This window comes from Cygnus olor, chromosome 19 (genome assembly GCF_009769625.2).
Source record: "Cygnus olor isolate bCygOlo1 chromosome 19, bCygOlo1.pri.v2, whole genome shotgun sequence".
Lineage (NCBI taxonomy): Eukaryota > Metazoa > Chordata > Aves > Anseriformes > Anatidae > Cygnus > Cygnus olor.
Genome location: NC_049187.1, coordinates 8,083,368 through 8,111,029, shown reverse-complemented (window position 1 = coordinate 8,111,029; position 27,662 = coordinate 8,083,368). Strand labels below are relative to the sequence as shown.

The window sequence follows — 27,662 nt, the reverse complement described above, 5'->3', positions numbered from 1 at the left end:
GACTTCTGAAGCCAGTGGATACCAGGTTAAAACTTCTCAGCGCCCTTTCATCTCCATCCAGTTCTGAAACGATGAACAGGTTAGGCCTGCTTGCGTGTCGCCTTGGTGGTGTGTTTGGGACAGACCTGTTGCTCCTGGCCTGGTAAACATATGTTTTCTTCATAGCAGCATGCAGCAAGTGAGATTTTTTTTCCCTTTGCTCCTTGTGCACTGTGGTAGTGTTTCCTGATGGCTGGGCAAGCGGGGACCCACAGATGCCATGCCACTCAGATCTGTTACAAGAAAGCTCGTGGTGAAAGCAGGTCGGGTTGTCACACAGCTTCGGTCTCCCGCTGGCAAAGCAATTGGGAATGCTGGCCCAAAGGATGCTAATAATGGGTGACTGCAGTTCAAACCCAAGCGTGCAACTGGATTTGTAATTCTGATTGATCTTAGAGTACGGACCTGAACGCAGAAGCAAGGGTGAATAGAGGTGGAACAGCAGATTCTCTCCATCTGTGGAGTTTAAAGTGATTATACGTACCCGGAACATCCAGCGGTGGAATACCAGGGAAGGCATCCAGCAGGCAGCCTTTGTGCCGGTTCTGAATTTGCAGAATTGGCCAGTCTGTAGAAGTTGTGCCCGAGTCTGTAGAGTCTTTCCCTTTGCTCATCAGCAAGGTTTTTGAATTCGGGATCATCAAACTTTTTCTCTTCCCTGGCCAGCTTTTGTGTAAATGCGGAGATTACTTTCTTTGGCAGGGCTCCAGTTTCTTTGCTGTGTTTTAGGAAATGCGATGACAGAGACCGAGATCTCCACGATCTCGCACACCTTATGCTTGTACAGTGACACTTCTCTGGCTGGGGTCATGGTCTGCTGACTAGAGCTGGCTAGATCATCTATCAGAGCTATTGTAACTGCAAGAATAGGAGCGCCCACAAGCCTGCCTCTTTCTGAGCAGACCTTCCAACCCCAGCTAGCACCTAACCTTCTGCTTAACTTTCTCTCACCCTAATAGACAGCTGGAGAAGGGGTTGACCCAGGTTGAGGGGCCAAGAAGTGTGCAGAGCCTGAGTTTGTTTGTGCCTAAACCTTCCTTAGAAAGAGGTTTATCTTGATGGAGCAATTAGTTGTATCTTGTAGGTGATAAGTTTGCAAAACCCATCTGTGGAGAGGCGCAGAGCCGCAGAAACCGTGCAGCTTAGCGAGAGGGGGAAGTTGCTCAGCGCTTTGCAGGATGGGGCTTGAAGTGGTTACTGAATCACGGAGATGCTGAGATGCTGTCGGTGTTGTGGTTTACACCATCCTTCCAATGTGCCTTCAGCCACGTTCCTGCCTCCCCCGGGTCCCCCCCCTTCCCCCTCCTGACATGTTGGGAGCTTGTATGGTATGTGGCCGTGTGCCAGCACCTTCCCAGCACTTCCTTTTTGCCTGGTGCCCAAGGCTGCAGGGCTTTGGGGCACTGCAGTAACCTCTATCAGTTCTACAAGTTGCCACAGATGCACTCGATCTGAAGGTACGGTGACAGCAGGTGTGTCGCAATGCATTATAAACGAGAGGGCACGTGCCCAGAAGCAGGCTCACCTTGTCTCCTTTCTCTGTGAACATTAACTGCCAGCTGCCTGGTGTCTCTCTGGCTCTGCCCATGATTACGAGGTGGTGTGAGTTCAACGTTCTGGGTCATGCAAGGTAACTTCATTGCATCTCTGCTTTTCCCTGCTAGGAAGAAATGGCACGAGCAGACTCTGCCCGGGCATGTGAGTCTCCCAAACACTTGCCTTTCTGTGCCAAATCTCTATAATGAAAATGAAAGCTGAAACAGCCCTTTTTTTTTTTTTTTCCCCATTGCCACAAACGGGTAATTGGTCTATCTTGTGAGAGGCACAACCAGAAGAGTTTTCCTGTTAAGCATCTACCTGTTCCTGCCCTATAGATTTGCCTCAGTCTTCCCCAAGTGTTGACGTGCAAGCCACTGGTTGCTTTGTCCACTCTGAAACTTGTTCATAGATTATTTCTACTGCTACAGCTAAGCATTCATTAATGTTTTCATTATAGGTCACCTAGCTAATTTGCTGAAATGCTTCCAAGAAGATTTTTTGTAAGTGCAGTTCACTTTATTTCAGAAGTCTTAGTCCAATCCTTGGTTCAGAGCGAGGTCTCAAGCTGGCTGAACTCCCCTGGTCAGGAATCCAACACAGAGTAAACTCCCTAACCAGTCTGACGCTTTTCTTTCCTCCCGTAGCCCTGTTAACAAAAGTGCACATAACTGAAGAGCTTGCACACAACCAACGTAAGGCTGAGTTAAAATTTGTCTCTGTTTTCAGAGAACCACAAGATGGTAGGGCTGGAAGAAATGTCCAGAGGTCATTTTGTCCTTCGCCCTGCTACAAAATAAGATCAACCGTGCCTAATCCATTACTGAGGTTGGTTATCTAAACTGTTCTCAAAAGCAAATTCAAAGCTATGAAAATAAACTTGTTATGCTGTGAAACATCGCTCCCTGCACTCGAAACTGCAGCCTTTAGAAAGCAATCGAGCCCCATATGATTTGCGTTGCAGAACGTGCCTCTCAATTCTTGCTCAGACTCAGGAGGTGCTGTCGGTGGTGTTAGCAGCTCAGTGGAGAGAAATGCTTTGGCCCATAATTATCAGAAGGAACTTTTTATTTGGGGTGCCAAGAACAGTGCTCGTAAAAGTCCCCAGTGCTTTTATAGTCAGGATAAAGTAACTTTTGGGTACCCCGGAGTTTGAAGGCGTGACGTAAGGCATCTTAAAGCAGCCTGAGTTGTGGGAAATGCTGAGTACGTGTCAGAACTGCAAGCCCTTGAAATTAACAGCTACACCTCCGGCTAACTCTTGTCTACCAGTGAGGCTCCTCACTGAGGAAGCGCCTGCCCTTACGTTAGCCAAGGAGAGACCAAGGGTGGGAAATCCATCCGTAGAATCCAAGGAGCATTCAACTAACCAAGTCAGAAGCGAAGGGACTGAGTTAGTCTGCCGTGATCTTCCTCCCTCGTGCAGAAGTAAGTAAAGCGCACAGTTGTGTCGTTGAGTCTCAGGATGTTACTGGGGCCATGCTCAAAATGATATACGCCAAAGGCAAATCTCTGCGTGGAATTAACGGTGTGGGAGACAAGAAGGACAGCTGAATGGACTTCCAGAGTGCAAAGCTGCAGCGTGTGCCGTCGGGGCACTTGCAAGCCAAATTGCCGTTTCCTGCAGTGAGGCCAGGTGCAAACGCTTCATCCCCAGCTTGGAGGGGCTGGCATATTGTGTGCAGCCTGCGCGCGTCTGCCAAGGCTGCGTTGGCTGGTAAAGCAAATTGTCTGCCCTCAAGTCTTGGTCTTAAATTGCAGATCCCTTTGCATTTAAAGGGAACATCCATGCTGACGTGGAGTTAGTAGGGAGTGAAAGCTGCCTGAAGTTCGATTCCGATACAGGGCTGCAAAGGAGAAGGAAGAGGAGGGCATGCAGCAGCCCTGTTTCTCTCCGAGGAGCCTGGAGGAGAGGCCTTGTGTCCCTTGCTTTTCGCAGCCATAGGCATGAAATGGATACAACTGCCCTCACTTCACAACCTTATCTGAGGTTAAGGTTATGTTGATGGGTAGATTTTGGGGGCTGTACTTCACTCACCATAATGAATGATAATGCAGGTGTCTCCAAGATGAATGGAAATCGTTCCTGGGGCTACAAGGATGGGTGGATCAGGCACTTGGTTGCTTCAGGGATCTTTGGACTGCGCAGTAATAATAGGGCTTGGAGACAACCTGATAAGCCTCCATACCCTCATTTTCTTTCTGGAGATACCTTATTGTAAAGGTAATGGAAGTTTCGTAGTTTGGACGAAAAGAGATTTCTGGGTAGGAAATTGATTGCTAACAGGCACTTGAGAGAAAAGCAATATTCCCCTCGTTTGGGTGGTGTTTGATTTACCCAAATGGATTTCTGGGTTCTCCAATAAACCAAATTCACGTGCTGCCTCTACTAAACTTTGCCTGGCCACTGTTAGAATCGAATGCTCTGTACTTTCAATTCTCTTTGCTATTCAACATCTTCCTGCTGAAGTGGCTTATGTACTGAGTAATATATATGTAATCACAGTGGCATCAAGATAAAAAGAATCTTACTCTTCAATTAGGCAACTCAGGGAAGGCTGGGAAAGCAGTTCTGCTCGCCGCCCTTTGCATGTTTTATAACCAAATACCTGTGTGTTTTTCTGCCTTGACAGCAATTTGTGTTTGCAGGAATTTGATCGTCGGGCAGCCTTTCTCATAACCCCAGTTTCTAATTTCTGCACCTCCGAAGTCATCAGAGCGCGCTAAACCTCTCCCACGGCTGTAAGAAAGCCTGGGCAGCGCGAGCACGGGCCGGCTGCTTCTCTGAGGTGGGGAATAACACGTGATGACAGATCCGACCAAGTTTTCAGCTATTGCTGCTGTCCAGGAAAAGGGACCAAGCGTCTGCTCTGGTTGCTGCACAGAGCTGAGGTGGGGCAGTAATGCTTGGAGAGGCAGAGAGCGGGTGCCCGCTCCAGCTGCCCTGCTGTCTCTGCGTGGTTCCGCCTCCATCCTACCTTCAGAAAAGCTCAGCCTCTGCCTTTCACGTCTGCTCGAGCAGTGCTGCCTCGGAGGTGGTGTTTCTCTGAGGGGCTGGGCTCTGGCTGGGGTTCAGGGCTCTGCCACGGGCTCGCTGGGGGCCAGGTCACATCGCTGCCGTGCGTAACAAGTGCTGCTTCTTCGAGGTGGGAACAGGGTCTTGCTGTGTGTCTGCAGCGTGCTCAGAGCTGAGGGACCCTGATCTGTGCATAGCCTGTGCGCTACCAAATTGTCAATCTCGGTGTAGATAAAGAGGAGGTCAAGGAACATCTCTTCAGCTTGATAATTTTCCCTGATGGGAAGATTTATGTGGCTGCTTCTGGCTGGGCTGGATTTGCGCCAGTTTTTGGTTAAAGCGCAAGTAACCACGCAGAAATACTATACGACAGAAAGAGAGAGTTGTTGGGCTCGCACGATAACGTAAAGCTCGCTACCTTCTAATTTTGCAATCAAAACAAATACCTTCCTGTGCTGCAGGAACAGCAGCAAGGGACTGAGCCATCCGTTAAGTGTTCTGCCTTGCCAAAGGAAGTGGCAGAACCGTTAGCTGAAGCAGCAGGCTTACTGGCACAATGCACATTTCATGGGGCTTTATAGCTTATTTTAAAACAGTCTCCACCACTGCAGACAGTCTGTGGGTAGCATCAGCTGAGTCAAATGTTATCCTACTAGGACAGGGAATTATTAACATGTTTTCTCCGTGCCAACTGTCTCTCCGCTGACTGACCCGTGCAAGTAACTCAATGAAACAAATGTCTTTGAAAAACAACAGCAGAAAACAAACTTCCAGCCTAACTGTGTTTTTTGATGCTTGGTTTGGCTGAAGGACAAGCCAAACCCCGTAGCTTTGCTGGATGCCACACTGAGGTTGCAACTTAGCACAAAAGGACAGACTTAAACTCCACAGAAGCAGGATTTATTTGAAAGTTTGGGTTTGGGTTTTGCTTTTAATTATCTTCTCAATCTGGGGTGGGTAAGAAGGAGGAGAAACGCACAATGTGGCAAGCAGTGCACGCTCCTTGTTTATGGCAGCAAAGGGTATACTTTAAATTTGTAATATCAGAAATGTAGATGTGCAGCCAGAAAAATCAAGGACAGCTTCTGTTACTTGTACATTACAGCTCTGTGGAGCAGGGTAAATAGTAACTTAAAAATTTAAGTTTAAGTAGTAATTGCTTCTGGGCTAAAAAGTCCAACCTTAGGCCCTCAACGGAAAATGCACGTGCTGTCTGTGCCAGGGCTGGTTTTGGCAGCCTTCCTTCCAGGTTTGTGCAGCACCTTGTGACCAGTACCTCACTGCACAGCTGGGCTCCCTGATAGTTTGACTGCTGATACTAATGGAGTTTAAGAAGATGCTGAAGTGCTTAGACCAGAGCTGTGTATTTTAATTCTACTTATAGTAATGGGACAGTTTGTTTTAAGTCTGCTTGTTTTTCGTGCGGGAGTCTGCTTAAGTGTCGTGTTGGATGATTCGACTGAGAAGTCGGGAAGGTCAGATGGTCATGCCTTCGCTTTCTTCATTTAATAAGTGAGGTCTGACAGCTAGTAAATGTCTCACGCAGGGCTGTGGCCTCTGAAAACATTGTCATGCACTCTGTTAAGAGGTGGGACGCTGCCAAAACATTTGCACCCTCAGCTTCAGATTTCTCCTAATCCTGCTTTTTTCCCTTTTTAAAACTTATTATTTTGAAACTTTAAAATGAATGGAAATAAAAATTAAATATTTTTTTTTTAAATTAAGGAATGATCTGATATCTGCAGCTTCCCTGGCAGATGATGAGGAATCTGATGGAGTAAGGGTTAAAAGGCTGCAGTGAGGTGAAGGCATATTAAAGCCGCGTTTATGTCAGGAGCAGATACTTCCAGGTAGCTATTCCTGTCTTTCAGCTGCAGGATCCGGAATTTAATGACTGCTGCTAAGGGGTTTGGGGTTTGTAGCCACTCTTGGTTGTACTAAGTAATGAGTAGGAAAACGCAAGTTATAGAGGATCAGTTGTCAGAGGACTAGCTGAGCTGGCTGTCATGATTCACCCTCCCTGCTTTTGCTAATGTTCTTAATTAAAATCCTTTCTGAGTTATGTCACTGATGACTATTACAGTCCATATAAGCGAGTCTTCTCTGGACGAGCAGCGTTGTGCACGTGAAGAGGCGGTGTGTGTGTGTCCCAGAGAGTTTGTAGGCTGCTGGGTGGAGCGGATGAAGACAGAAAGGAAATACCATTCCCTCCGTGGCACAGATGAGGAGCCGTGGTGTGAAGATCCTGAATGCCTTGGCTGAGGTCAGAGGGGAAGTGTGGGAGAGGCAGGAGCCGGATCTGTTTTTTGAATTACAGTTCTGGGATTTAATGAAAATTTAAAAAATCCTCTCTGAAATGGAGTTTGAGAGGTAGAAGGATGCGGGGAAATTCTGATACAGCGAGGATTGTCGTATTTAACCTTAGGGTATTTAAAGGGAATACCTAAGTTATATACTGCTTAGTTTCAAACTTACAACTGAAATGCTCTGTAGCACTAGGAATTACTTTTCCACGCAAGCTCCATAAGAACTAACTATGTAATTAAAATAATCTGGGTCTGGATTCTGGAGCATGGGACGCCTCGGAGCCAACCAAACTGGGCCAGAGCGAGGTGCACCCAGTGGCTATGGCACCCGGAGCACTTGGGTGGCCCTGGCACCCAGCGGAGTGGCCGCTCTGCACCGTGGTCCCTGGCTCACAGTGCCACCGGGGTTCCAGAATGCAATCCTGGTTATGGGGACGCTGGAATGCAGATACCTCTGTTGCCTGGGCGAGCCTGAGAAGACGGCTACTTAAACATCCCTCTGTGTTGCAGATCTGTTTATGTTTGTACACATCTATTTTTGTAAAATTTCCCTAAATTAGGCATGTGTTTACTTTTTGCCGTCGTCTAATCAGCAGCTCAAAGGGTAAGTTGATGTTCTATATTTAGTCCAGACATTCAGTAGAGATGATTAGGGAGGTATCAAGGAAGAGTTATTTTTCTAGGATGTCTTAATATTCTCTCCTTCTTGTATTACTGCGGTTTCTGTCTCTGCTCGTGCTTTCTATGTGCAAGAAAGAAGCATGTGTCAGTGAGAGTACATTTGTGGTTTTCTGAACGTATTTGAAATAATCTGCCACTAGAAAGTGACTGTGGTCTGTTTGCCATAAGAAGCGTAGCTACAGTTCTGATATGAATTGAAGTATCAAGTGTTTACGGAAGATGACACAGCAGAGCTGTTTACCATATGGTATACAAGAAACAGTGACACTAGACCATTTTTCCGCTGGAGTTTGCCAGGGAAAAATAGGATAAAATATTGCAATTTGTGTATTCTTGTGTGTTTCATGCATGCCTTGGGACAGCATGACAGTGCTCTCTTAGCCAGCTCATGGAAAGCAATATAAGTATAATACTAATTATTATTTACATTGAACCTGTATCTTCCATATGAAACTTCCATGCAAAACTGAGGGTCCAGTTGATTGGGCACAGTAAGAGACATACTAAGACATTTGAGATTCAAAGCACAGATCGCTTCCAGTTAGGAAGTTTCTGGTGCCTTTTTCATTTACAACTGATCACAGCACTTCTCTGCAGGCCTGTTCACTTCCCGTGGTGGGGATCTTCTGACAGATGGAGTCAGCTCTTGATTATGGGATCTCAGAGAACCGTTGCACCAGTGTGGACGTGTGCAAGCTGGCTCTGTGCCACCCAGCGTGGGTCTAGAGACAGCGTAGCTATGTTTACATGGGGCTGCGTGCTACGGATTTACTAGCTTGAGTCAGCACATTCATGGGAGTCTCTGCTTTACATCCCAGCTGTATTCTTGTGCTGCCCCATGTGTATTTGTACAAAGATGCTCTCTGACCTAGATAAAGCAAGAACCAGGCCTGCGAAGCTTACTGGCTCTCTGCAGGCTTTGAGTTTGGGAACTGCTTTTCCCATTCTCGCTTGGGTCTTGAGCTATGCCCATCATCAAGGTAACAAAGTTTGTTACAAAGAATGAAGCAGATGGGGTAAAGAGCTTGAATTAAGACACTTCTACTGCTGATAGTGTTTGAACGTGCCTACCTTAAATAAGTACCAGCATTTACACGTTGTCCTCTTCCTCATTTGCTGTAGGTTGCATGGTTGGACCCTGGAAATGGGATGTCAGTCCCATTCAGGGAGCATAAAGGAAGAAGGAAAATCTCCCAGTTGCTGCCGCTGTGACAGCGAGTGAGAGCAAGAGCAGGAAAATGTCGACAGTCACATCAGCAATTCAGGCTCCTCAGGGCCCTGTGAATCCGCCACCTCCGGAGGTCACTAATCCTAATAAGCCTGGCCGGAAGACCAACCAGTTGCAATATATGCAAAATGTTGTTGTAAAGACCTTGTGGAAGCATCAGTTTGCTTGGCCTTTCTACCAACCTGTTGATGCAATTAAATTGAATTTACCGGTACGTATCTACCGTCTTCTCGGTACGGTGTTCTTGGAAAGCTGCATGTTAATCCGATCGGTTTTCTGATCCCTGGGTCAAAGTGGTAAGGTTGCTTTTGGAGATGACCTTGAACGTTCTCAGACTTACTGAAGTTAAAGATTATGTTTTACAGAGCTTGAGAGGTGCAGGTCTCTGGAGGAGAAAACTGCTCCTCGCTTAGTGAGGGAAGGGAACACCGTACAGGCACGCTGCCTTACAGCGACTGAAGCACAGTGCTTCATTTGTGGCTTGCCTGTGGTTACTGTTGTGTGTCTTTCCTCCGTGTCCCGCCTCTGTCTAATTTGAGCGACAGACCTCAAGTCTGTGCTCTGCTACCTATGCTCTACGGAGCATTTGGTACTAGGCTGAGCGTAACTTGTGTTTCTGGTAGGCTTTCCTGGATCTGACACTGACTGCAGTGTTGAGAGAGGCAGGAGAAGCTGATTACCAAGCATACTTGGAGTGAAGTAGTTTCAAACACCATACTGGAAGCAGAATTAACAGAACAGTTGTATTTATCCACCTGCCTCATATACTTAATGATACGTATCCTGTCTCTGTCAGACCAGATAGTACAAGACAAAGCCAGGTTATTCATAAATGACCAAAGTGAGTTAATCAGCTTACTTCCAGGGAACAGAACCACACAACCTTCACCTCTTCAGAGTGGTCCTGTAGGTGTAAAAACTCCGCAGTGGAGGCAAGCCCCCATCCACCTGCCTCACTTAAACACGGAGCCCCCCCAGGCGCCCTGCTGCCCGTTCCTCCAGGCAGCCCATTACAAAGCCATTACAAAATTACCTGACTGCTCTGAACAGGAGGATTGCGAATAGGATTTGAGGGAGCATGGTTCTGGGATGTTAGGTCTGGAGAGCTACAGTTACTGCAGGTTATGACCTGATTTTATGGACTGGGTCAGGAGTCCTTTGAACTCTGTAATTTTGTTGATGGGTGCTATTTAAGGTGATAATCAAAAGAGTAAAACACTTAGCACATGTATAATGTTTCACTAGGTCTGTGCTCCTGTGTGTCTTCTTTCTATGGATTTAGTTTCTCAGAGAGACATTTTGAAGTGGCTTTAGGGCAGGTTACCGAAAAGGAGGAGTCAGTTGGAAGTGTAATTGTTTTTCACATGTTTCAAATCAAATCTGCACAAGCCCAGTAACCAGCAGGATTGCCTCTTCTGTCCCAGTGTGCCTTGCCTGAAAAAAGTTGGTATCTCGGGTCGTGCCTGAGGGTTGGGCTCAGAGTGGCTCGGGGCTGTACGTGGCTTTATGTGCACATGCAGTGAGAGGCATTGCTGCCTTTCTTTGGAATGAGAAAATTACAGCATATAACCTCGCGTGCCTGCAGTGTCTCCAGACTAATCACAGCCTCTACAGACGCTTGAGACCAGCCCAGAGAGAAACTGGGTTAACACGTGGAAGCCTTTGGAGACCGTTTCCAGAGAGTCGCTGAAAATTTTAGTGCAGTCTTAGCCAGAGCTGGCACTGATAAACCTCTGTAAGTGCCGAGCGTTTCAGAGGCAGTCTTTTAAAGAGGCAGCCAGAATTGCTGTTTCCCAAATCGCTGCTGCCAGTTCACTGTTGAACGGAACACTAGCCAAAGACAGCGCTGCCCCTGCTATCCCGGCTTCTGGTCCCACGCAAGCATGAATCGCATCACTGCTGTGTTAGCTAGCTGCGAAGCGTGGCACTGTCCCGCTCTGTGGCACAATCTGCAATGGCACCTACAACCTCAGTGAAGGGGTATCAGGGCTGCAAACAACTTGCAGGGAGAGCTGCTCAGAAAGCGTTTCTTCCACATATCGCTGTTACTGCCTTCCCTGTCCAGCTGTCCTTACAAAAAAGCTGGTTAATGGCCAAGTAGTTGTTTGTGTGTTTGAGCATGTACTGGGGGGAGCTGGTGATTGTACAGGGGGATCCGATGCCTTGTAGTCAGGTTCCTAGTGATAGGCTAAGGGCTACAAATCAGAAAATAAAACTAAAGGTGTTATATGCAGTTTGCACAAAAATACGGGGATGTGTTTTTTTGGGGAGGGGGAAAGAGGAGAAAGCTGGGACTAGAGAGCGATGTGAACACACTATCTTTATACCAGGAGAAGTAACGTCTTTCCTGTTTCTCCAACAGGATTATCACAAAATAATAAAAAACCCCATGGACATGGGGACTATCAAGAAGCGCCTGGAACATAACTATTACTGGAGTGCCAGTGAATGTATGCAGGATTTCAACACCATGTTTACAAATTGTTATATTTATAACAAGGTAAAGAGCCCAGACAAGCACTTAGCTGGGGCACTGCCTAGAAAAAAAACACCTACAATTGTTACAGTGCAGGTTTTGAACAGGGCAGCTCCTTTGTGCTACAGGCCCTCCTTGCAAGGATTCAAAATGCCACTAATTGCAACCACATTACTTGAAATGCACAAAGCTGTCTTTGTGCTGCGTCTTTCTTCCCTCACAGCATTTAAAATGGCAAATGTGCCTTTTAATTATATGTTGATTTCTGTTTGGGGGTTATGTAGCAAGTTTTTACTCCTCTTATTTTCATTTAGGAATTCTTCAAGATAAACTAAAGTTTGTGCAGGTGTTTTGTGTTATTAGCTCTAAGCGTTATACTGGTTGTCTAGCAATAACCAGTGTCTCCTGTCTCTCTTAGCAGCAGAGAGCAGTTCAGTAAGTTGTGTAATTCTGTCCTCTGCTGTGCCTCCTCCATACTTGTACACCTTTAGATTGCTTATTATTATTTTGGGTTTGGCTTATTTGCTGTTTTGTTAGTTTGTTAAAAGCCAGTATTTTTTTGTTTCTTACAGTGGTTTGTCATCATTGACCCATAGCGGAGAACAAGCTGAAATAAACAAATTAATTAGTGTAAGCCACAGACTCTATGTTTACACTTTTCTCTAGGACCTGTTGGCAAGCAGGGAGGACAGCTCATCTGTTCCAGTTTTCTGCTTCCGTGCTGATGCACGGGATGCTAGCTGTCAGGCTTCTGCTGGAAGTCCTGATATTCTCTGGATGTAGCCTATTTAGAGGCTGTGATTATTGCATTCTAGACCGGATTAGAAGAGCAGGAGAATAGTGTACAAGGAGGGAGAAGAGCTAGGCTGTTTATTGTCAGTTCATTGGATACCATCATTTATTTGAAGGGCAGTGTCATTGGGGATTTCAGAGCTTGATCTTGAACCTCTTTGTTTTTAATGAGCAGATGACACAGCTCAGGCTTGTCTTCTTCCTGCAGCCCACAGATGACATCGTTCTCATGGCCCAAGCCCTGGAGAAGATATTTCTGCAGAAGGTTGCTCAGATGCCTCAGGAGGAAGTCGAGTTATTACCCCCAGTTCCTAAAGGCAAAGGTCGTAAGCCATCAGCAGGCACACAGAGTGCAGGTATTAACCTGATCCAGTGACCGTAAACGTTCCAAGCCTGTTGGTAAGGCCTGATCCACGTTTCAAGCTGCATGACTTTGCAAATGGTGCAAAAGGCTAGGAAAGGAGCGTGTAATCTAACAGAGCAGCGGAGGAATGCAAGATGCATAGATAACGTTCACCCGGTGTTTCAGGGCTTGTCTGTCTTAATGCCACTCTCCATTTGTCACACAAACATCTTGCCATCTGATGTTTCCATCTGCACAGTGCTTCAGTGAAGGAGGGCAGTGCTGTCGCTTTCTGTGTGCAAAGAGGAAACCAAGGCAAGAAGAGACAAGGTAGTTAGACGTGCCAGCCTGCTGCAAGTGACAGACCGTGGTGCAGAGCCTTTATACATCGGGGTTCGTACAACTCACCCGAGGTCCCAACAGAAATCTGACACAGTAGAGACACTAAATCTTGCCAATCCCCCTAAACCCCAGATAATGTTTTTCTTTTGCACACACGGTTGCAACATCCCAGAATAAAGTGTGATGGACCATAAAGGATTTATTAATCTATTGCAAAAGGCTGTGTAGACTATTGTATATCAGTAGAAATTAAGTTTAATTCAGTTTACCCTGAGTTGATTTTAAATGGATTTAAGATGAAAACGTCCATAAGCAGGGTAAAACAGTTCATGAAGGAGCTTGTGTTGGCTGTATTAAATTGTTGAAAGTTTTTTTTCTATAAACAAAGTCTAATTGTTGCACTGGAAAAGTCAACTGTTCCTCTTTGTTTTCCCACATCTCAGGTGCCAAATGGAGCTGCAACTTTATCCAAGCTGAGAGAAATTTGTAACGATGTGTATTTTCAGCATCCTTTGCTAAATGCAGCTATAAAAGCATACAGGCATATCGATACTTTGGTTATTAGTTATTAAATGTCCTGTTTAATGTATGCGAGTAGGTAATCCTGTAACAATGCAAGCGTAGTGTAAGAGACATTTGCCAGGCTCTCAGGAGACTAGGGCTCTGCACCCAGCTCTGTTTTTCTTGTTTTATAACTTGTGGCAAATCTGAAGCCTTAGTGAACTCCTAGGTGTTCAGCTGCCAGTACGGGAGGGGTTGTTGCCATTGGCCTTACAAAGTACAAATACTTCCAGACTGAGCTCTGTGCAGGACAGCACCTGTCAAAAAGAGCCGTCTCTCCCCTTTCCTTCTCCTTGAGCTCCTGATCTATTGCTGAGCTCAGGGCAGCTGTGAGAGCAGGAGATGGATGAAAACTGCCCCAGAACAGCACACTTCATGTACGAGTATTTGTGTGGCTGGCCTAAAGCTTGCGGTAGGAAGGCTTAGCTCAGTGATTCTTTAGTTCTTGTTGGCCTCTGGGTAATAGCACCAAGCAAATCATACGCAGTGTCCTTTGTGCTCTTCCTGTGGCTCTGAACTGGGAACTTTTTGCCAAGCCCGTGATTGTATAATCCAGCAGCACCGGTGTCACTTTGTTCACAGTGTCCTGTCGGCATTTGTAGCCATCAATACATTGCAGTGTTTTCACTTTGTCGTTTGAAAGGAGCGCAGCAAGCAGTGGCCGTGTCTTCCGTCTCCCCGCCGGCCCCGTTCCAGAACGTCCCTCCAGCTGTGTCTCAGACGCCCGTCATTGCTGCCACCCCTGTGCCAACCATCACTGCTAATGTCCCGCCTGTCACTGCCCCTCCTGCCGCTGCTCCCCCTCCGCCTGCTACTCCGATAATGCCTGTGGTTCCTCCTACGCCACCAGTAGTCAAGGTAAATGGAGAACTTGACCCCTTCCTCTTCAGAAGGCAGGACTGCTGAGCAGTGCTTTATTTTCATCCCCTTACTGCTGGTTGTGTGCATAACTTCTCTGCATTTGACTCCTTGGCCATCGTTGTCCCTTTGGGATGTGCTCAGACAAGTGCTTGCTGTGAAGTTGCAGTGGGTTCAGAAAAGTTTTGCTAGTTTTACTGTACCCCAGCTGAGGTGATGTCACCTGTAATTGCTCCAGCTCAGTTACGAGCTCTCATCTGACCGTAGCCTTAGCCAGCGCTCCCTGAATCAGAAGGCTGCTGGAGGTTTCCCCCATTTTCCTCCATATAACCCAAAGCATGTCTGCCCTCTGGAACTGAATCCCTGATTTTCCTGGGACTATTCCATTAAGGTTTGCACACCCCAGCACCAGGAATGTGCCTCTCTGCCACAAACGAGGTCGAGATAAGCCTGTCACTCCAGTTGGAGGAGACTGATGTTGCCTACAGGTTTTGGGTACATTAGTTCTGTCTTCCTTACTGAGTAATCTCCTGGGAGGTGTCACTAGTGTTTCACTATTTAGTATGTTAATTTATGGGTAAATGAAAATGTTGCTCTAAATAACCGGAATTTTCCTAGCAAGCTGTGTATTACCTAAAAAATAGTCAAAGCATAGCTCAAAGCTCAGTTCTCTGAACTGAGAAATTAACTGCAAAAGTGTTGGTGTTCCCTGACATGAGGTTGCATGGGTCAGCAGAGCCCCAGATTTTTTTCTTATTTAACCCTATAGTTTGAGAATTACTAAGGGAATTGTCAGTCAGATCTCCTTGCAGCTATGCTGTGCTCCTCAGAAGCCTGTCTCATATTGCAGTTTCTGTTCAAATAATTTGCTTCTGAGAATCAGTTTAATTTTAAAACTCAAGGATGAACCCAAAAGTGAGTTTGCCAAATATGTACTGCAAAATTAATCTTGCTTGGGATTTACTTAAGATTTGCTTTAGATTTCCCTGGGGAACCCCCCTCCCCCCTTTTTTTTTTGTTGTTTCCTCCAGAGGAACAGATCCTTCTTAGGAGCACAAGAAAGAGCTGACTGGACAGTCACAGCTTGAATTTATGGGAGATGTATGTTTTATTTGCTTGAAGCAAAATCGTTAAATTCTTACTCTTGTCCTTAATAAACAATCTACCTTAGCACATCCACTAAATACAAGGGAGTGAGGGCTCATGGGTCTTTGGTGATTAATATGCTTTGGTTCAGAACTTATAGCCTGATCCTGCCACTGGGGCCTCAGACATGTGGTTAAGTTACTGACACTTACTAAGTCACCATGCATCAGCTGAGCTGCAGTAATCGACTGGGCGCACTCCTTTCCTTTGGCAAACATGAGGTAAGAGTCCTTAGTTTAAATCTCAGTGAAATACATAGAGCTAACACATTTTTCATCATGTTTGGGGTTGGGTTGGAGACGTGCAAATGGCTGGTTACTGTGGCTCAGATGACATGTAGTAATACGTTGTGTTGTGGTCGCTGGATTGTGTGTCGAAGCCTCTAGTCACAAGTCCCATTTATCCCAGTGAAATAATTGTGTTTTCTGTCAGAGGACAGGCAGATCTCAGAAATGAGGATGAATTGGGCTAGGTTTCTGCTAGCTTAGCATGAGAACCAAGCATGCACTCATGAAGTCTGTCCATCTCCTGTTTCAGAAAAAGGGAGTGAAGCGAAAAGCGGACACGACAACGCCCACCACCTCTGCCATCACTGCCAGCCGAAGCGAGTCACCCACACCCCTCTCGGACCCCAAACAGGCCAAAATCATCGCCCGACGGGAGAGCGGCGGCCGGCCCATCAAACCACCAAAGAAAGACCTTGAGGATGGAGAGGTCCCCCAGCACGCAGGGAAGAAAGGCAAACTCTCTGAGCACCTCAAGTACTGTGACAGCATTCTCAAGGAGATGCTCTCGAAGAAGCATGCAGCCTATGCATGGCCCTTTTACAAGCCTGTTGATGCAGAGGCCTTGGAACTACATGACTATCATGATATTATCAAACACCCCATGGATCTCAGTACTGTTAAAGTACGTCCACATTTACCACCTCTTTTGCAGGGTGTCACGGCCCTCTGGTTGCAGAGGACTGGCTCCTTCTGGGGGAGGGGGAAGGGACAAGGGTGGAAAACTGAAACTGGATATCATCTGGATATTTTTATATTTTGTTTCCTTACCCTCTCCTTTTTTTCCCCATAATCTGGGACTTTTTTTTCTGCCCTACAAAGCAGACTATATGATGGCATCCTCTTCTCTTTACGGATAGTCCAGCTATTTAAACTTGTGTTATTGGGATCGTGTTGCACTCAGAGAAGAAGAGGTGCTGTATTTCATAGGATTCAATTAATAGTATCCCATTTCCAGAAACTGCTGCCTGGCTACTTGTTGGCATGATGCGTGGTCCAGATAGGCTTACGCTGAGCAATTCCATCTGGAACACGACGATCTACTGGTAGGCAGGGGGAGGAAATAATGTGATGCTTGTGTGGTACGAGATTGGCTCTTCAAGACTTTAGCTTAGCGTGGTCCAATATTCGAGATGTTTTTCCCTATAGACTGGGGAGTTTCTTAGCCCCTCCTAAATATCCACAGAGCAAAGCTGGGTCTTTCTAGTTCCCATTTCTGCTTGGCCGTTGCAATTGGTGTCAGTGGAGGTGAGACTTTCTTCGATGTGCAGGAAGTTAAGGTGTCTCTGCTGGCTTTCATGAGCATGCCAGGACTGTTTTGCTCCCAGCTCGGATTGTTTAAAATGCTCAGGTGACAAAAGGACAGCCGCGTTCTCGATTGCTTACATGTTCCTTGGCAAAATCTTTCACAGTACCTGGCAGCAGCAGGTGGTGCTCTAATGTGCCATTCCATTCAGCCATGATGCTGCAGGGATTCTTACTACAGCTATAGCATTTTAAAGAGTATTTTAGTTGTATTATTTAATGGTGAGAGAATAGTCATCCCGGTCTGTGCATTGAGGACTAGACCAAGAGTTACCAGTGTCTGAGTTAATTGCCATCCTGATGCCATGGTCATTGGCAAGTTTCCCCGTGCCTCTCTGCCTTAGTTTCCCCAGTCATAAAGTGGGGATAAATAATATTTAACCTACCTCACAGGGCTGTTGGGAAGACAGATATCTGGAAGGTGTTATCTAAGTACTAAATATTATTATTGATTGGGTTTGTACAGAGAAGACCCTCTCTGAGCTGGCAAGAGTGTTGCAAGTGGGCTCTGGTGGAGCTGGGCTTGGAGACAATTCATCTCCTGATCTTGCTGTGCCCTTGCTTTGTTTACGAAAACCAGTGCAATGTGTAGTATTTTCTTAAACTTGCAATTAAGCCAAGTTGTGTTAAAGGCCTGCAGCAATTTCCTGGGAAGAAAAGAGAGTAAGAAGAGTGAGCTGAGCTGCAGGCAAGAAGGGGGAGCCAGAAACAAGTGGTAAAAGCAGGAGAAAGGAGTAGGTTGATCACTGTAGTTTGGGGAGTTGGAGCACGGGTGCCTGGCTGGGATGCTCTGCTGACAGAGGAAGGTCCCAATGTTTTCTTGAGTAAGTTTCCATTTTCTCTTGCTCTGAGCATGGGTGAAGGAGGGAGAAGTTCCCATCAGTTTTGGTACTGCAGTTTGTTTGCCATCCTGCTGATTTTGGAGAGCCAGTACTGGAGGCCTCCTTAGCCCTTGCACATTGCTTTAATGATAGGACTGCATCCCTTGCTGTCAAGGTCTGCTCAATTCCCTTTGCATTGGAGTCATTTTTTTTTTTCCACTTAGCTTGAAGGTCCATCCATGTGGCTAGGATTATAAAGTAGTTCAGGTTGGAAGAGACCTCAGGAGGTCGTGGTGTTTGGCGTACTGTGCATACAGTTCTGTCTGCCTGTGCTTATCATCGGCTGCGTCAAAATCAGTTCCGAGTTCCTGAAGTGGCCAGTGGCTGTAAAGGGTGTCTGGTTCACGAACATGACTGAGATGGGGAGAAGCATCTCTGGCTCAGTGCAGCTGTTCTTTTCGTTACCACACTAGAGGGATGCTCAGTTATTGACAACCTCTTCTCTACCTGTTTTGTGAAAACAATTAGATGATCGTGTCCTAGATGAAGTCATTCAGTTACTGTACTGGCGAACCTAGTCCTTTCAAGACGTGGTCTCGGCTCCGTCGCATCTCCTTGACTTCACAGGGATGCTGTGGGTCTCTCCAGAGATACCTGCTGCCTGGTGGATCAAGCCCAGGTGAACGCAGTAAGATTACGGATGAAAAGTGGAATCCTGACTGTCAAAGCTGATATTTTCACATGTGACTAGGTGGCTTCTCGTTGCAAGGGCTTCTGTGCTGTGTTCTACAAAATGTAGGTGCAATGCTATGATTTTTTGGGGTTGGTGACTGCTGCTTCATACTTGAAACTCTCTGTAGTCCTAACTTTATTCTTTTTTAAAAGTGTCCATCTCTGCGCTTCTTCTGCAAGTGCGGGTGATCCTTTCCCTCTGTACTTTTGTAGTATAGGTCAGAAAGCTGGAGAAGAATTGCTGGCAGACCCGACAGAGTCTTTTGTATGTAAAGACTCTGGACTTGTTTTTCTACGTAGTAGATTTTTTTAATAAACTTGTTTGAAGTGCTGTCTTGTATTGTTCTTTATGAAGTGTTTTGTTGTCGTTGCCCTTGGCCTGTAGATCACGGCGTGACTTTTCTGAGATGCAGTCTATAACGTGTTAAGTGCCTGGAACAGAAACCTGCCATTTGCAGGCAGTGCAGGTGTCAGGGGCTTTCTCTGTGGCTCTGAAAGGCTTGAGATGTAATTCTGCACAAGTGACAATGGTTGTGGGAAAGCAGTGCAAGTAATGGCCTTCAGACTAATCTTGAAAGAATTATGTGAGGAACTAAAACATAAACATTGCTGCAGCTGTAATGGATTGCGCAGTACCTGGCTGCTTGGAACTTCAGTTCTCTGGTTGTACAAAGTTTGATTTTCATTAGGGAATGCCTTTCATGCCCAGGAGCATATTTTTTTCAGGCTGTGCGCCCAGCAGAGGTGTTCTTCGGAAGGATTTGGAGATGGTTTGCGTGATGGAAGCAGCAGGTTGGTTGTCGTGGCTGTGCTGTGGCAGGCGAGAGGTGGAGGGGCTGCAGCAGAGCACGTCGCAGCTGGGAGCAGAGGGGTGAGCTGGGGTGCTGTGCCGGGCTAGGACTGGAAGCAGCAAGAGCTGAGGGCACACGGGGTCTGCAGGGGTCTCGGTCATCACAGTGCAGGTGGGAAGTGCAGAACTGTTTGGGACAGAGAAAGGATGAGACATGGGGAGAAAGGGAGAGAAGGGCATGGATTATGCTTTAAAATCGAAGAGGCAGCAGCCCTTAACTCCCCAAAGCAGTTGAAATGCTCGCTGTGAAGCTGTAGCGGCGCTCTGCTGCTGCCGCCCTGTCCACGGGCATGCAGGTTGCAGTGTGCTCGTGTCCACTGCTGGTGCTGGGGAGCATGGGCACGGGGAGGCAGGGTGCTGTGCCTGCCACGCAGTGCAGGATGAGGCCCCGCAGAGCCCAGCAGCAGGGATGTGGACGTCTCTGCCTTTGGTTTGCTCCGTGGTGAACAAACAACAGTCCTTGCCGTGTAAGAGGATTTCTAAAGGTGTTTACTTTTGGAATAAAGTGCTACGTCCAGGGATCTGACTGTGCTCATCGGTTAACTTTATGGCAGTGATTGCTGTGGTTTCAGAGCAGCTGAGTCCTGGGGTCTTGAAAGCGACGAGAAGGCTCTTTGGGGAAATTTTTAAAGATTTCTTTATTTGCACCTATTGTAAAGTACAAATGCAGTTTCCCAAGGCAGCTCTTTTTGTTGAGGCAGATTTTGCAGGGTACAACTAGGCCCCCAGAAATAAGGCGGAGTCCTCATGGTTTGATGTCTGCTGAAGTTCTTGGAACTGTGTTGCTGTGTCCTTCGTGGGCACTTGCCCTGATGCCATGTGCTTGGAGGGCAGGTCGATATCCAGCTTAGTCTTGGAGAAGAGAAAATGGAAAGGAGACATTTAACATGTTTGAAGACCTAACAAGATTGCTGCAAGAAGGCAGGGAACGGTTTTCTCTGCATCCTTGGCAGGCAGGACAAGTCTTACCTTAGAGCAAGAGGATGCTAGACATTAGGAAACAAATTTCTGAATGTTAAAGAATATTAAACAATAGAATTAATTGCTGAGAGAGAGATGAGATTTTTTTTCGAGCTGGCCTCCCAGCACCCTTTCCAGTCCTGCTATCTATGTCTTCTGATTTGCCATTGTAAATGTAAAAAAAAAAAAAGTGTTAAACAGCGGAATATATCAAAGTGAATTTGTAACCCAAATATATTCCACCACATCGTTTTAAAATCCTCTTTCTTTTGTCAAGTTAATTTTTCTTTACACGAAAGCAGAAAAAAAATCGACGGTTTAAAGCATTGGGCTATAAAACTGTTGGTTTTGGATGAAAGCAAAGCCTCAGACACTGAAATGTATTTCACAGGCTGTAGTCAGCCATTGAGCGTGCCAAACAAATACAAGCATATCAAAAAGGCCTTTCATGCAGCAAGACGTCTTTTAAAATAAATGGACCCTTTCGTTTGAACATATTGTTTTGCTTTGGAGTTGGCCTGAGACCCTTTTCAAACAAGGCCAGCTCTCCTTCAGACAGGAGAGGCGCACAAATGTGTTTCCCTCCTCATCTTTGTGCTGTGGTTCGGAGGCTTGCCCCTCGTTTATTTACCAAGGGCATGAGCTCTCGTCCAGAAGCTGGACGGGCGTCGAGCTGCAGCCCTGCAGGGAGGGATGCTGCAGGAACGTCACCACCCTGCAGGCAGATCCCTCCAAAGCTGCATCCCTGAAGGTGCAATTCTGCCTTATTTGGAACAAAAGCAGTTTTAGGAGTCATTGCAGTGTTTCAAAGTAATTCCGATATCTGCCGTATTCAAAGCTGTGACATATGTTTAATTTCCATTGAATAAGTGGGAGTTTTTCTAACCTAAGCCTAAGCACCCCTGTCTTCTGCTCTGGTGGGGAAGGAGCCTTGCCCGATCCCATCTGCAGCCTGTCTGCCAGTCGCTGGGGGATACAGGTGCACAAGACATACAAAAGGGAGGCTGCGAGCACTTGGCAAACAGCGAGTTTCTTTAAAATCGTGTCTTTTAGATGCAAATGAAATCTAGTGTTAGCTTTTTTAATTTCTTTTTGGTAGGAGTAATTGGAGCTAGGGTTTTATATGTGGTAGTAATACATGCATAAAATCAATTAAGTGCTAGGAATGCCATAAACTGTTCTCTAAACCAAATCATTCAGTCCCAAACAGCAAAAGAAGTGGATGAAATTAGGAGCTAGAAAATGAGAGAAAGAAACAAGGTGCAAATATTTAGCTCCTGATATTCTTCCCACTACAGTAGGGAATAACATAAGGAACTGGTTCGTAAAGGACGAATTCTGTATCCATTCTGTATCTATCGGTTGGACTTTTAAAATCAAGAGCTGGTTCCGTAGCTTAACAGCAAGTGCCTGACTTAGTGTAGAAATCACCGAGTGTAATTCATGCCTTGTGTTAGAAGAAAGCCAGGAGAAGGTTGTAATCTTCTCTGCCCTCTCAGATTTAGAGGGTAAAAATACCCAAGCAGCATATAGAAATACATGCTGAAGGTAATCCTGTCATTGTAACGTTGTTGTCTGTTGACTCCCTGCCCTTCAGTCTATGTTCTTTGTTTACATTACTTTCTAATCCTGCAAACTCTTTTTCTATCTGACTGCCTTTTATTTTCTAGCAGAATGGGGGCCCTGACAAACTTACATAGTACCGTTAAAGAAAACAACCCAAATATAGAATCTTAAGAGCTTAAACTATCGTGGAACTAGATCAGCTTGTTTAGTTGTCTGGCTTTTGTTTGCTTATTTTAAAAAGCAGAAACTCTAAATGTTATTTAGGAGCTAATAAGTCTGATCAAACTACTGTTCTCTTAGACAAATGTGATTTTTGAAGCTGTTCTGAGCTCTTTCCATGACGCACATCCTTCATGCGATTACTATAAATGCTTTTTGCTTATGGCTTTTTCTCCCCTTTCCCTTTGGCTTGTTTGTTTGCAGAAAAAAATGGACAGTCGGGAATACCAGGATGCACAAGGTTTTGCAGCAGATATTCGGTTAATGTTCTCTAATTGTTACAAGTACAATCCTCCAGACCACGAAGTGGTAGCCATGGCCAGGAAGCTCCAGGTAAAGGTGTTGGCAACTGCATCTTTCAGAGTACATTTAGTTCAGCTATACGGTGTCCATTCAGAGATCCAAGCATGGATCTGCTCTTGGCACCATCAAGGGAGAGTCGGTGATTCTTCCAGTCCTCGAAAAGAGCCTTTAGATAATCTCTGATGCAGAACCGTTGTGTTCTTCACGTGGCATGGCCCAATGCCATTCCTAAAATGTTATAATCATTGCTGTATAAAATAATGGGAGTATTTTCTTGGGCTTACAGAGTATGTGTACCCCTCTGTACATGCACCTTGGAAAAGCTGGGAGAAATTGTGCCAGCTGGGAGAAATTGTGCCAGAAATTGAGCTGAAAACCGTGCAATGTACAGTACTAGAGCGAGTGCTTCAGCCTTTGGATAGGGTGTGGGGTATCCTGGCATTAAGACCAGCTGTGCAGTTGGCATGCAGAGGCTGAGCTTCCTCCCTGACCTTTATGGAAGAGCTAAAGACCAATTTAGAAGTCTGCTGAGCAGAGGAGCAGCAAAGAGTGAAACCAAACCTAGAGGGAAGTTTGTTAGAAAAGCCAGAACGGGTCAGATCCGTTTAGTCTAGTGCCCCTCTCTGGCAGAGGCTGGTGCAGACAAGATGCAGAAGCCTCCCAGGAAGCAGAGGTGTGAGAGCCCGTCACCCCTCCACAGCCTTCCCAGCCACAAAAGGATCTCAGAGGGAGATTCAGTAACCTTCCCCTGCCTATTCCTATCCCACTGCAAGACTAATTTTGTCCTTGATGAGAGGAGGAACTATATCTTACTATGACGATTTCAACCCCTGATCTAGAGTGCTCACTGTATTTTGTTATTCACTGCTACAGCCCCTTGTTTAGTGCAGTAGGACCCTGACCCATGGTGGGGTGTCTGGTGTGTTTAAAAGACAAGAATTAGGTCTTTGTGGCTGAGGCTCCTTTGTCACCATTTTTCCCCCTTTTTTTTGTAGGATGTCTTTGAGATGAGGTTTGCAAAGATGCCTGATGAGCCTGCAGAGGCCCCACCTCCTCCTCCTCCAACAGCACCAGTTGTGAGCAAAAGCACAGAAAGCAGCCACAGCAGCGAGGAGAGCTCTTCCGACTCAGACAGCTCAGACTCGGAAGAAGAGCGAGCGACTCGGCTGGCAGAGCTCCAGGAGCAGGTTATTGTAGTGGCTGAGCTGTGTGTGTGTTTGTGCAGTAGAAAAGGCTTAGCAGAAAGGGTTTTTTTTCTTTCTTAAAAATCCCATCTAGTCTGCGATGCAGCAGAGTGATCTCCCCTTCTGCCAGCTCAAGGGGAAGGACTCCCAGCTGTGAAATAAGTGTAGTTTTGATGTAATGTTAGTTTTCCTTGAGATAACCATTCTCAAAGCTGATGTTCTGTACTTTCTGGGGATCCCAAAGTATTCAGCCATCATGAATGAAGGAGCACACGATACTGGGGATCTGGGTAAGCAACGTGACCCCCATTTGGTATGAGAGCTCAGGCACAGTGACACCCGTCACAATCTTCCTGTGTGATATTTTCACCCTGTACCTCATCTACAGAAGCTGTTTTGACTGTTACAAGCTCTGAGCCATGGCCTTTTTTATTACGCGGATAAGCAGTGGTTGTAGGTACTACCTTAATGCAGGAAAGCATTAATAAAATGTCTTATCCAGTGTCTCAAAGCAAGTTAATAGGAGACCCAAGAAGGGAATCTGGCATTTCAGAGTCCACATTGCCAGCACTCTAGACCAAGCTATTAAGCTTAATTTTTATTTGCTACTATAAAGCAAGAATTAAGTTTTCAGTTAGTTTCTGCATATTTGCACTGCATTCTTTAAAGAACTTGAAGCAAAGCCTGCTAAGTCCAATCAGTAGACTGCTTGATCACTAACTTTGGGATATATTTACAAGTCCAGGATGTAGAGGAAGTGTATGTGGAGGCATCAGTTATCTTGCCTCAAAGTCTGATCTATTTTTCACTTTTCTCTCCTAAGCTAAAGGCTGTCCACGAACAGCTAGCTGCATTGTCACAAGCACCAGTGAACAAACCAAAGAAAAAAAAAGAGAAGAAGGAAAAAGAGAAGAAAAAGAAAGACAAAGAGAAGGAAAAGGAAAAGCACAAAGTAAAAGCTGAGGAGGAGAAGAAACCCAAGGTGGCTCAACCACCGAAACAAGCCCAGCAGAAGAAAGCCCCAGCTAAAAAAGCAAACAGCACGACCACAGCTAACAGGTGAGAGCTTGCCTCCCGCAACTTGCCTTAGGTGGGAATACCAAGAGCTTTCAGCCCAATTTTGTCCCTTTTTTTGTCCCATTGAATTCCCTGGTGAAGCTCGGTTGTCAGAACAGTTAACTCGCGATTGAATAGTGTCTCTGTTCCCAGACAACCTCAGGGAGTTTTTAAGTTAGGGCTGGCAGCAGAGCCATCACATTTCCACTGTCTGATTCTCTCAGAATCCCTGCCCAGTCACTCTCAGATAAGGTTTTGCTTTTTGCCTAGCCGGCAAGAACATGCTATTTCATTGCTGCCCCCCTGCTGCTACTTGGGCTTGTTGTCATGCCTCACAGCACTAAAATATAATAGGAGTAGAACAGCTGATCTCAGATTTCTGAACTTTTTTTGTGGTGCTGTTCAAGCTATCTGGCTTAGAGGTTCAAAGCCAAAAGCATTGAGATGTTTGTTGGAAGGGGAGTAGAAGAAAGAGTTCGTTGCTCTTTATATACCCATGAATGTTTCCATGCTTGCCAACCTCCCCAGGCAGCCCAAGAAAGGAGGCAAACAGGCGTCTGCAAGCTATGATTCGGACGAGGAGGAGGAAGGCCTGCCCATGACCTATGATGAGAAACGACAGCTCAGCTTGGACATCAACCGCTTGCCCGGGGAGAAGCTGGGCAGGGTGGTGCACATCATCCAGTCGCGGGAACCTTCCCTCAGGGACTCCAACCCCGATGAGATAGAAATAGATTTTGAAACATTGAAGCCCACAACTTTGCGAGAACTGGAGAGATACGTGAAATCTTGTTTACAGAAAAAACAAAGGAAACCATTTTGTAAGTTACCTCCTGGGGCACGCGTTCCCCAACCAGCTCTTGGGCTCAGCTTTGGATTTGGGGCATGTTTGTTGAGATTCTCTTATCCAGCTGCTGGGTATGTGATGACAGGGATTTTTAGAGGTTCTTTTCTTCCAGAGAAAATATGCAGAAACGTTCTGGTTTTTCTATTCTTTCTTCTCATGATGCCCTCTCATGGAGACCTGGAGGGACTATCGTTCCTCTGCAAGACCTGTGTGATATCTTTATTACTGATCTAGAAGGCACTACAAAGGTTTCAGTCTCATTGTTTTTGGTGTAATGTGCATATACCTGGAACGATACCTGGAAGGATTGGTTCCTTATCCTGAATAGTTTATCACCTAATTAGGAAGGAAAAAAAGTGTGGTTGGAATCCAAAACTCCAAGGGAATAAATGACTCGCACAAAGTCACCTGGGTTACCTAAGGATTCTGGATGTGTCTCAGTTGTATGTTTGTCCCAAAGCTGCTATTCCTAGATGGCCTGGTTACCATATAATCCTCAGTGATAGATGAGGGGGTGAATGTTAATGCACTGGTGAGTGTACAGTACTGTACAGTACAGGCTTTTCTCTGTGCCTCAGACACAGGGTGAGTAGTTGTAGCCCCTTGAGAACTTGGCTCCAGCTAAATAGCACTAGGGCGCTTCTTAACCTGAAGTGGTCCTGACTCAATCCTCCTGCTTCTTGGTTAAGAGGAAGTTGTCCTGTTAAGAGTATAATATAACTGATAGCTATTCACAGCTCTTCCACGGCACTGTTTCCTCACCACGGGACTTTCAGGTGGCTTAAGCAAAGCTCAGACTTCGGCCCTTCTTTTTGCTTTTTAGTACTGGTTTGATTTCTGCCCCCACCCCCCTTCACTGGTGGAATAGCTGAGGAAAGGATTTTCCAGAGCTGTTAGGAATTAGGTTTGGAGTCAAAGCATGGAGTAACACACAACATCAGATGTCTGTCCGTCCAATCCTCTGAGCCCAGCCTGTCCGGAGCTGGCTGGCTGGTGAGCCTGGCCCACAGACACAGCATTAATTCCTGACCATGGCCAGACTCTTCTGCTGTCTGCTGCCTATTCTAGTGTTCAGGGGCGCGCCCTCTTAGCACTCTGCTTTCCAGATTTCTTTAAAAAAATAAAAATACTGCTTTAAAGCAGTGCACAGAAACGTAGGTATTTCCTTGCTGGATCAGGCAAAATATACAGCCCCTGTCTGCTTCTGATACTGGCCAACACCTGTGTTCAATTACTCCTCCTCTGAGTGATATTTCTTCCGCTCAGGAGCATGAGTAGTGCTCGTACTTCTTACCATTTCCGTCCGAACTGATGCAGCTATGTTCTTGTTGTCTTGCCAGCTTTTGCCTCTGTTGGTTTTTAACTTTTTGTTTTGTTTTATATTTAAATCAACATAAACCAGAGTCGATTCTTGTGTGAGGTGTCTTAAGTTTTAATGGCAGATGCTTCCTTCTGACAATCTTTAATGGGACACTTTATTTTACAGGGCAGAAAACCCATGTAACAATTCTGTAATTACAAATGTGTAACTATTGACCATATAACTGGCCGGTAAGTAACCTGTAACTACAAGGTTATTACATGGATATTTCTATCTTCTAAAACGCTTTCCAGAAGGTCTCTCTTAAAGTGCATGTTACAGGATGATGGTGATTGGATAATCTAGACAACTTCGTGCGTTGTCCTCTATCTGGGATGTGTAGTTGCTCTGTGGTCACTTGATCTTAGCAGTGTCACTGCAGAGTGGTCGCACAGCCGTACATGCCCTGTAAAATAGCGATGTCCACTCTTTTTCACCCACAACCATGCAGTTTCAGAAATTGTGCATTCCTCCTCCACAGCTGCAAGCGGAAAAAAGCAAGCAGCAAAGTCTAAAGAAGAGTTAGCTCAGGAAAAGAAGAAAGAACTAGAAAAACGATTACAGGACGTCAGTGGGCAGCTGAACAACAACAAGAAACCTGCGAAGAAAGGTAATGGCTGTGGTTTTACTGTGCTACCGGTGCCTGGAAAGCTGTGGTGTGCCTCGCTAAGGCAAAGCTCCTGCCTTCTGGTAGCCGTGGATTTATCTGTGATAGTTGTCATTAGTGTGGGCACACAGAGAGCTGCTGCTGTGTGGGGTCTGCTCTGATCCCCGTCTGGGTGGGAGCTCCCCTTGGAGTTAAACAGGAGGTGTCTTGGAGGCGATTCATCCTCTGACGGGCCAGGCCCCGT

General features: G+C 46.0%; 1 protein-coding gene across 9 annotated transcripts in view; it reads left to right on the top strand.

Moving 5' to 3' along the window:
• BRD3 (bromodomain containing 3) overlaps positions 1–27,662 on the top strand; it is a 46,536-nt gene that overhangs the window by 13,472 nt on the left and 5,402 nt on the right. For 2 of the 9 annotated variants that reach the window (XM_040532027.1, XM_040532023.1), the window contains exons 2-11: positions 8,701–9,017; positions 11,169–11,306; positions 12,283–12,430; positions 13,964–14,178; positions 15,862–16,233; positions 22,266–22,394; positions 23,360–23,551; positions 24,372–24,607; positions 25,133–25,425; positions 27,293–27,421. In XM_040532027.1, coding sequence (XP_040387961.1) covers positions 8,817–9,017; positions 11,169–11,306; positions 12,283–12,430; positions 13,964–14,178; positions 15,862–16,233; positions 22,266–22,394; positions 23,360–23,551; positions 24,372–24,607; positions 25,133–25,425; positions 27,293–27,421 — 2,053 coding nt within the window. In that variant the 5' untranslated portion in view covers positions 8,701–8,816. Of the gene's footprint in view, positions 1–6,674; positions 7,673–8,700; positions 9,018–11,168; positions 11,307–12,282; positions 12,431–13,963; positions 14,179–15,861; positions 16,234–22,265; positions 22,395–23,359; positions 23,552–24,371; positions 24,608–25,132; positions 25,426–27,292; positions 27,422–27,662 lie in introns of those variants that run through there. The other 7 variants (XM_040532024.1, XM_040532025.1, XM_040532026.1 and 4 more) reach the window with 7 other exon arrangements.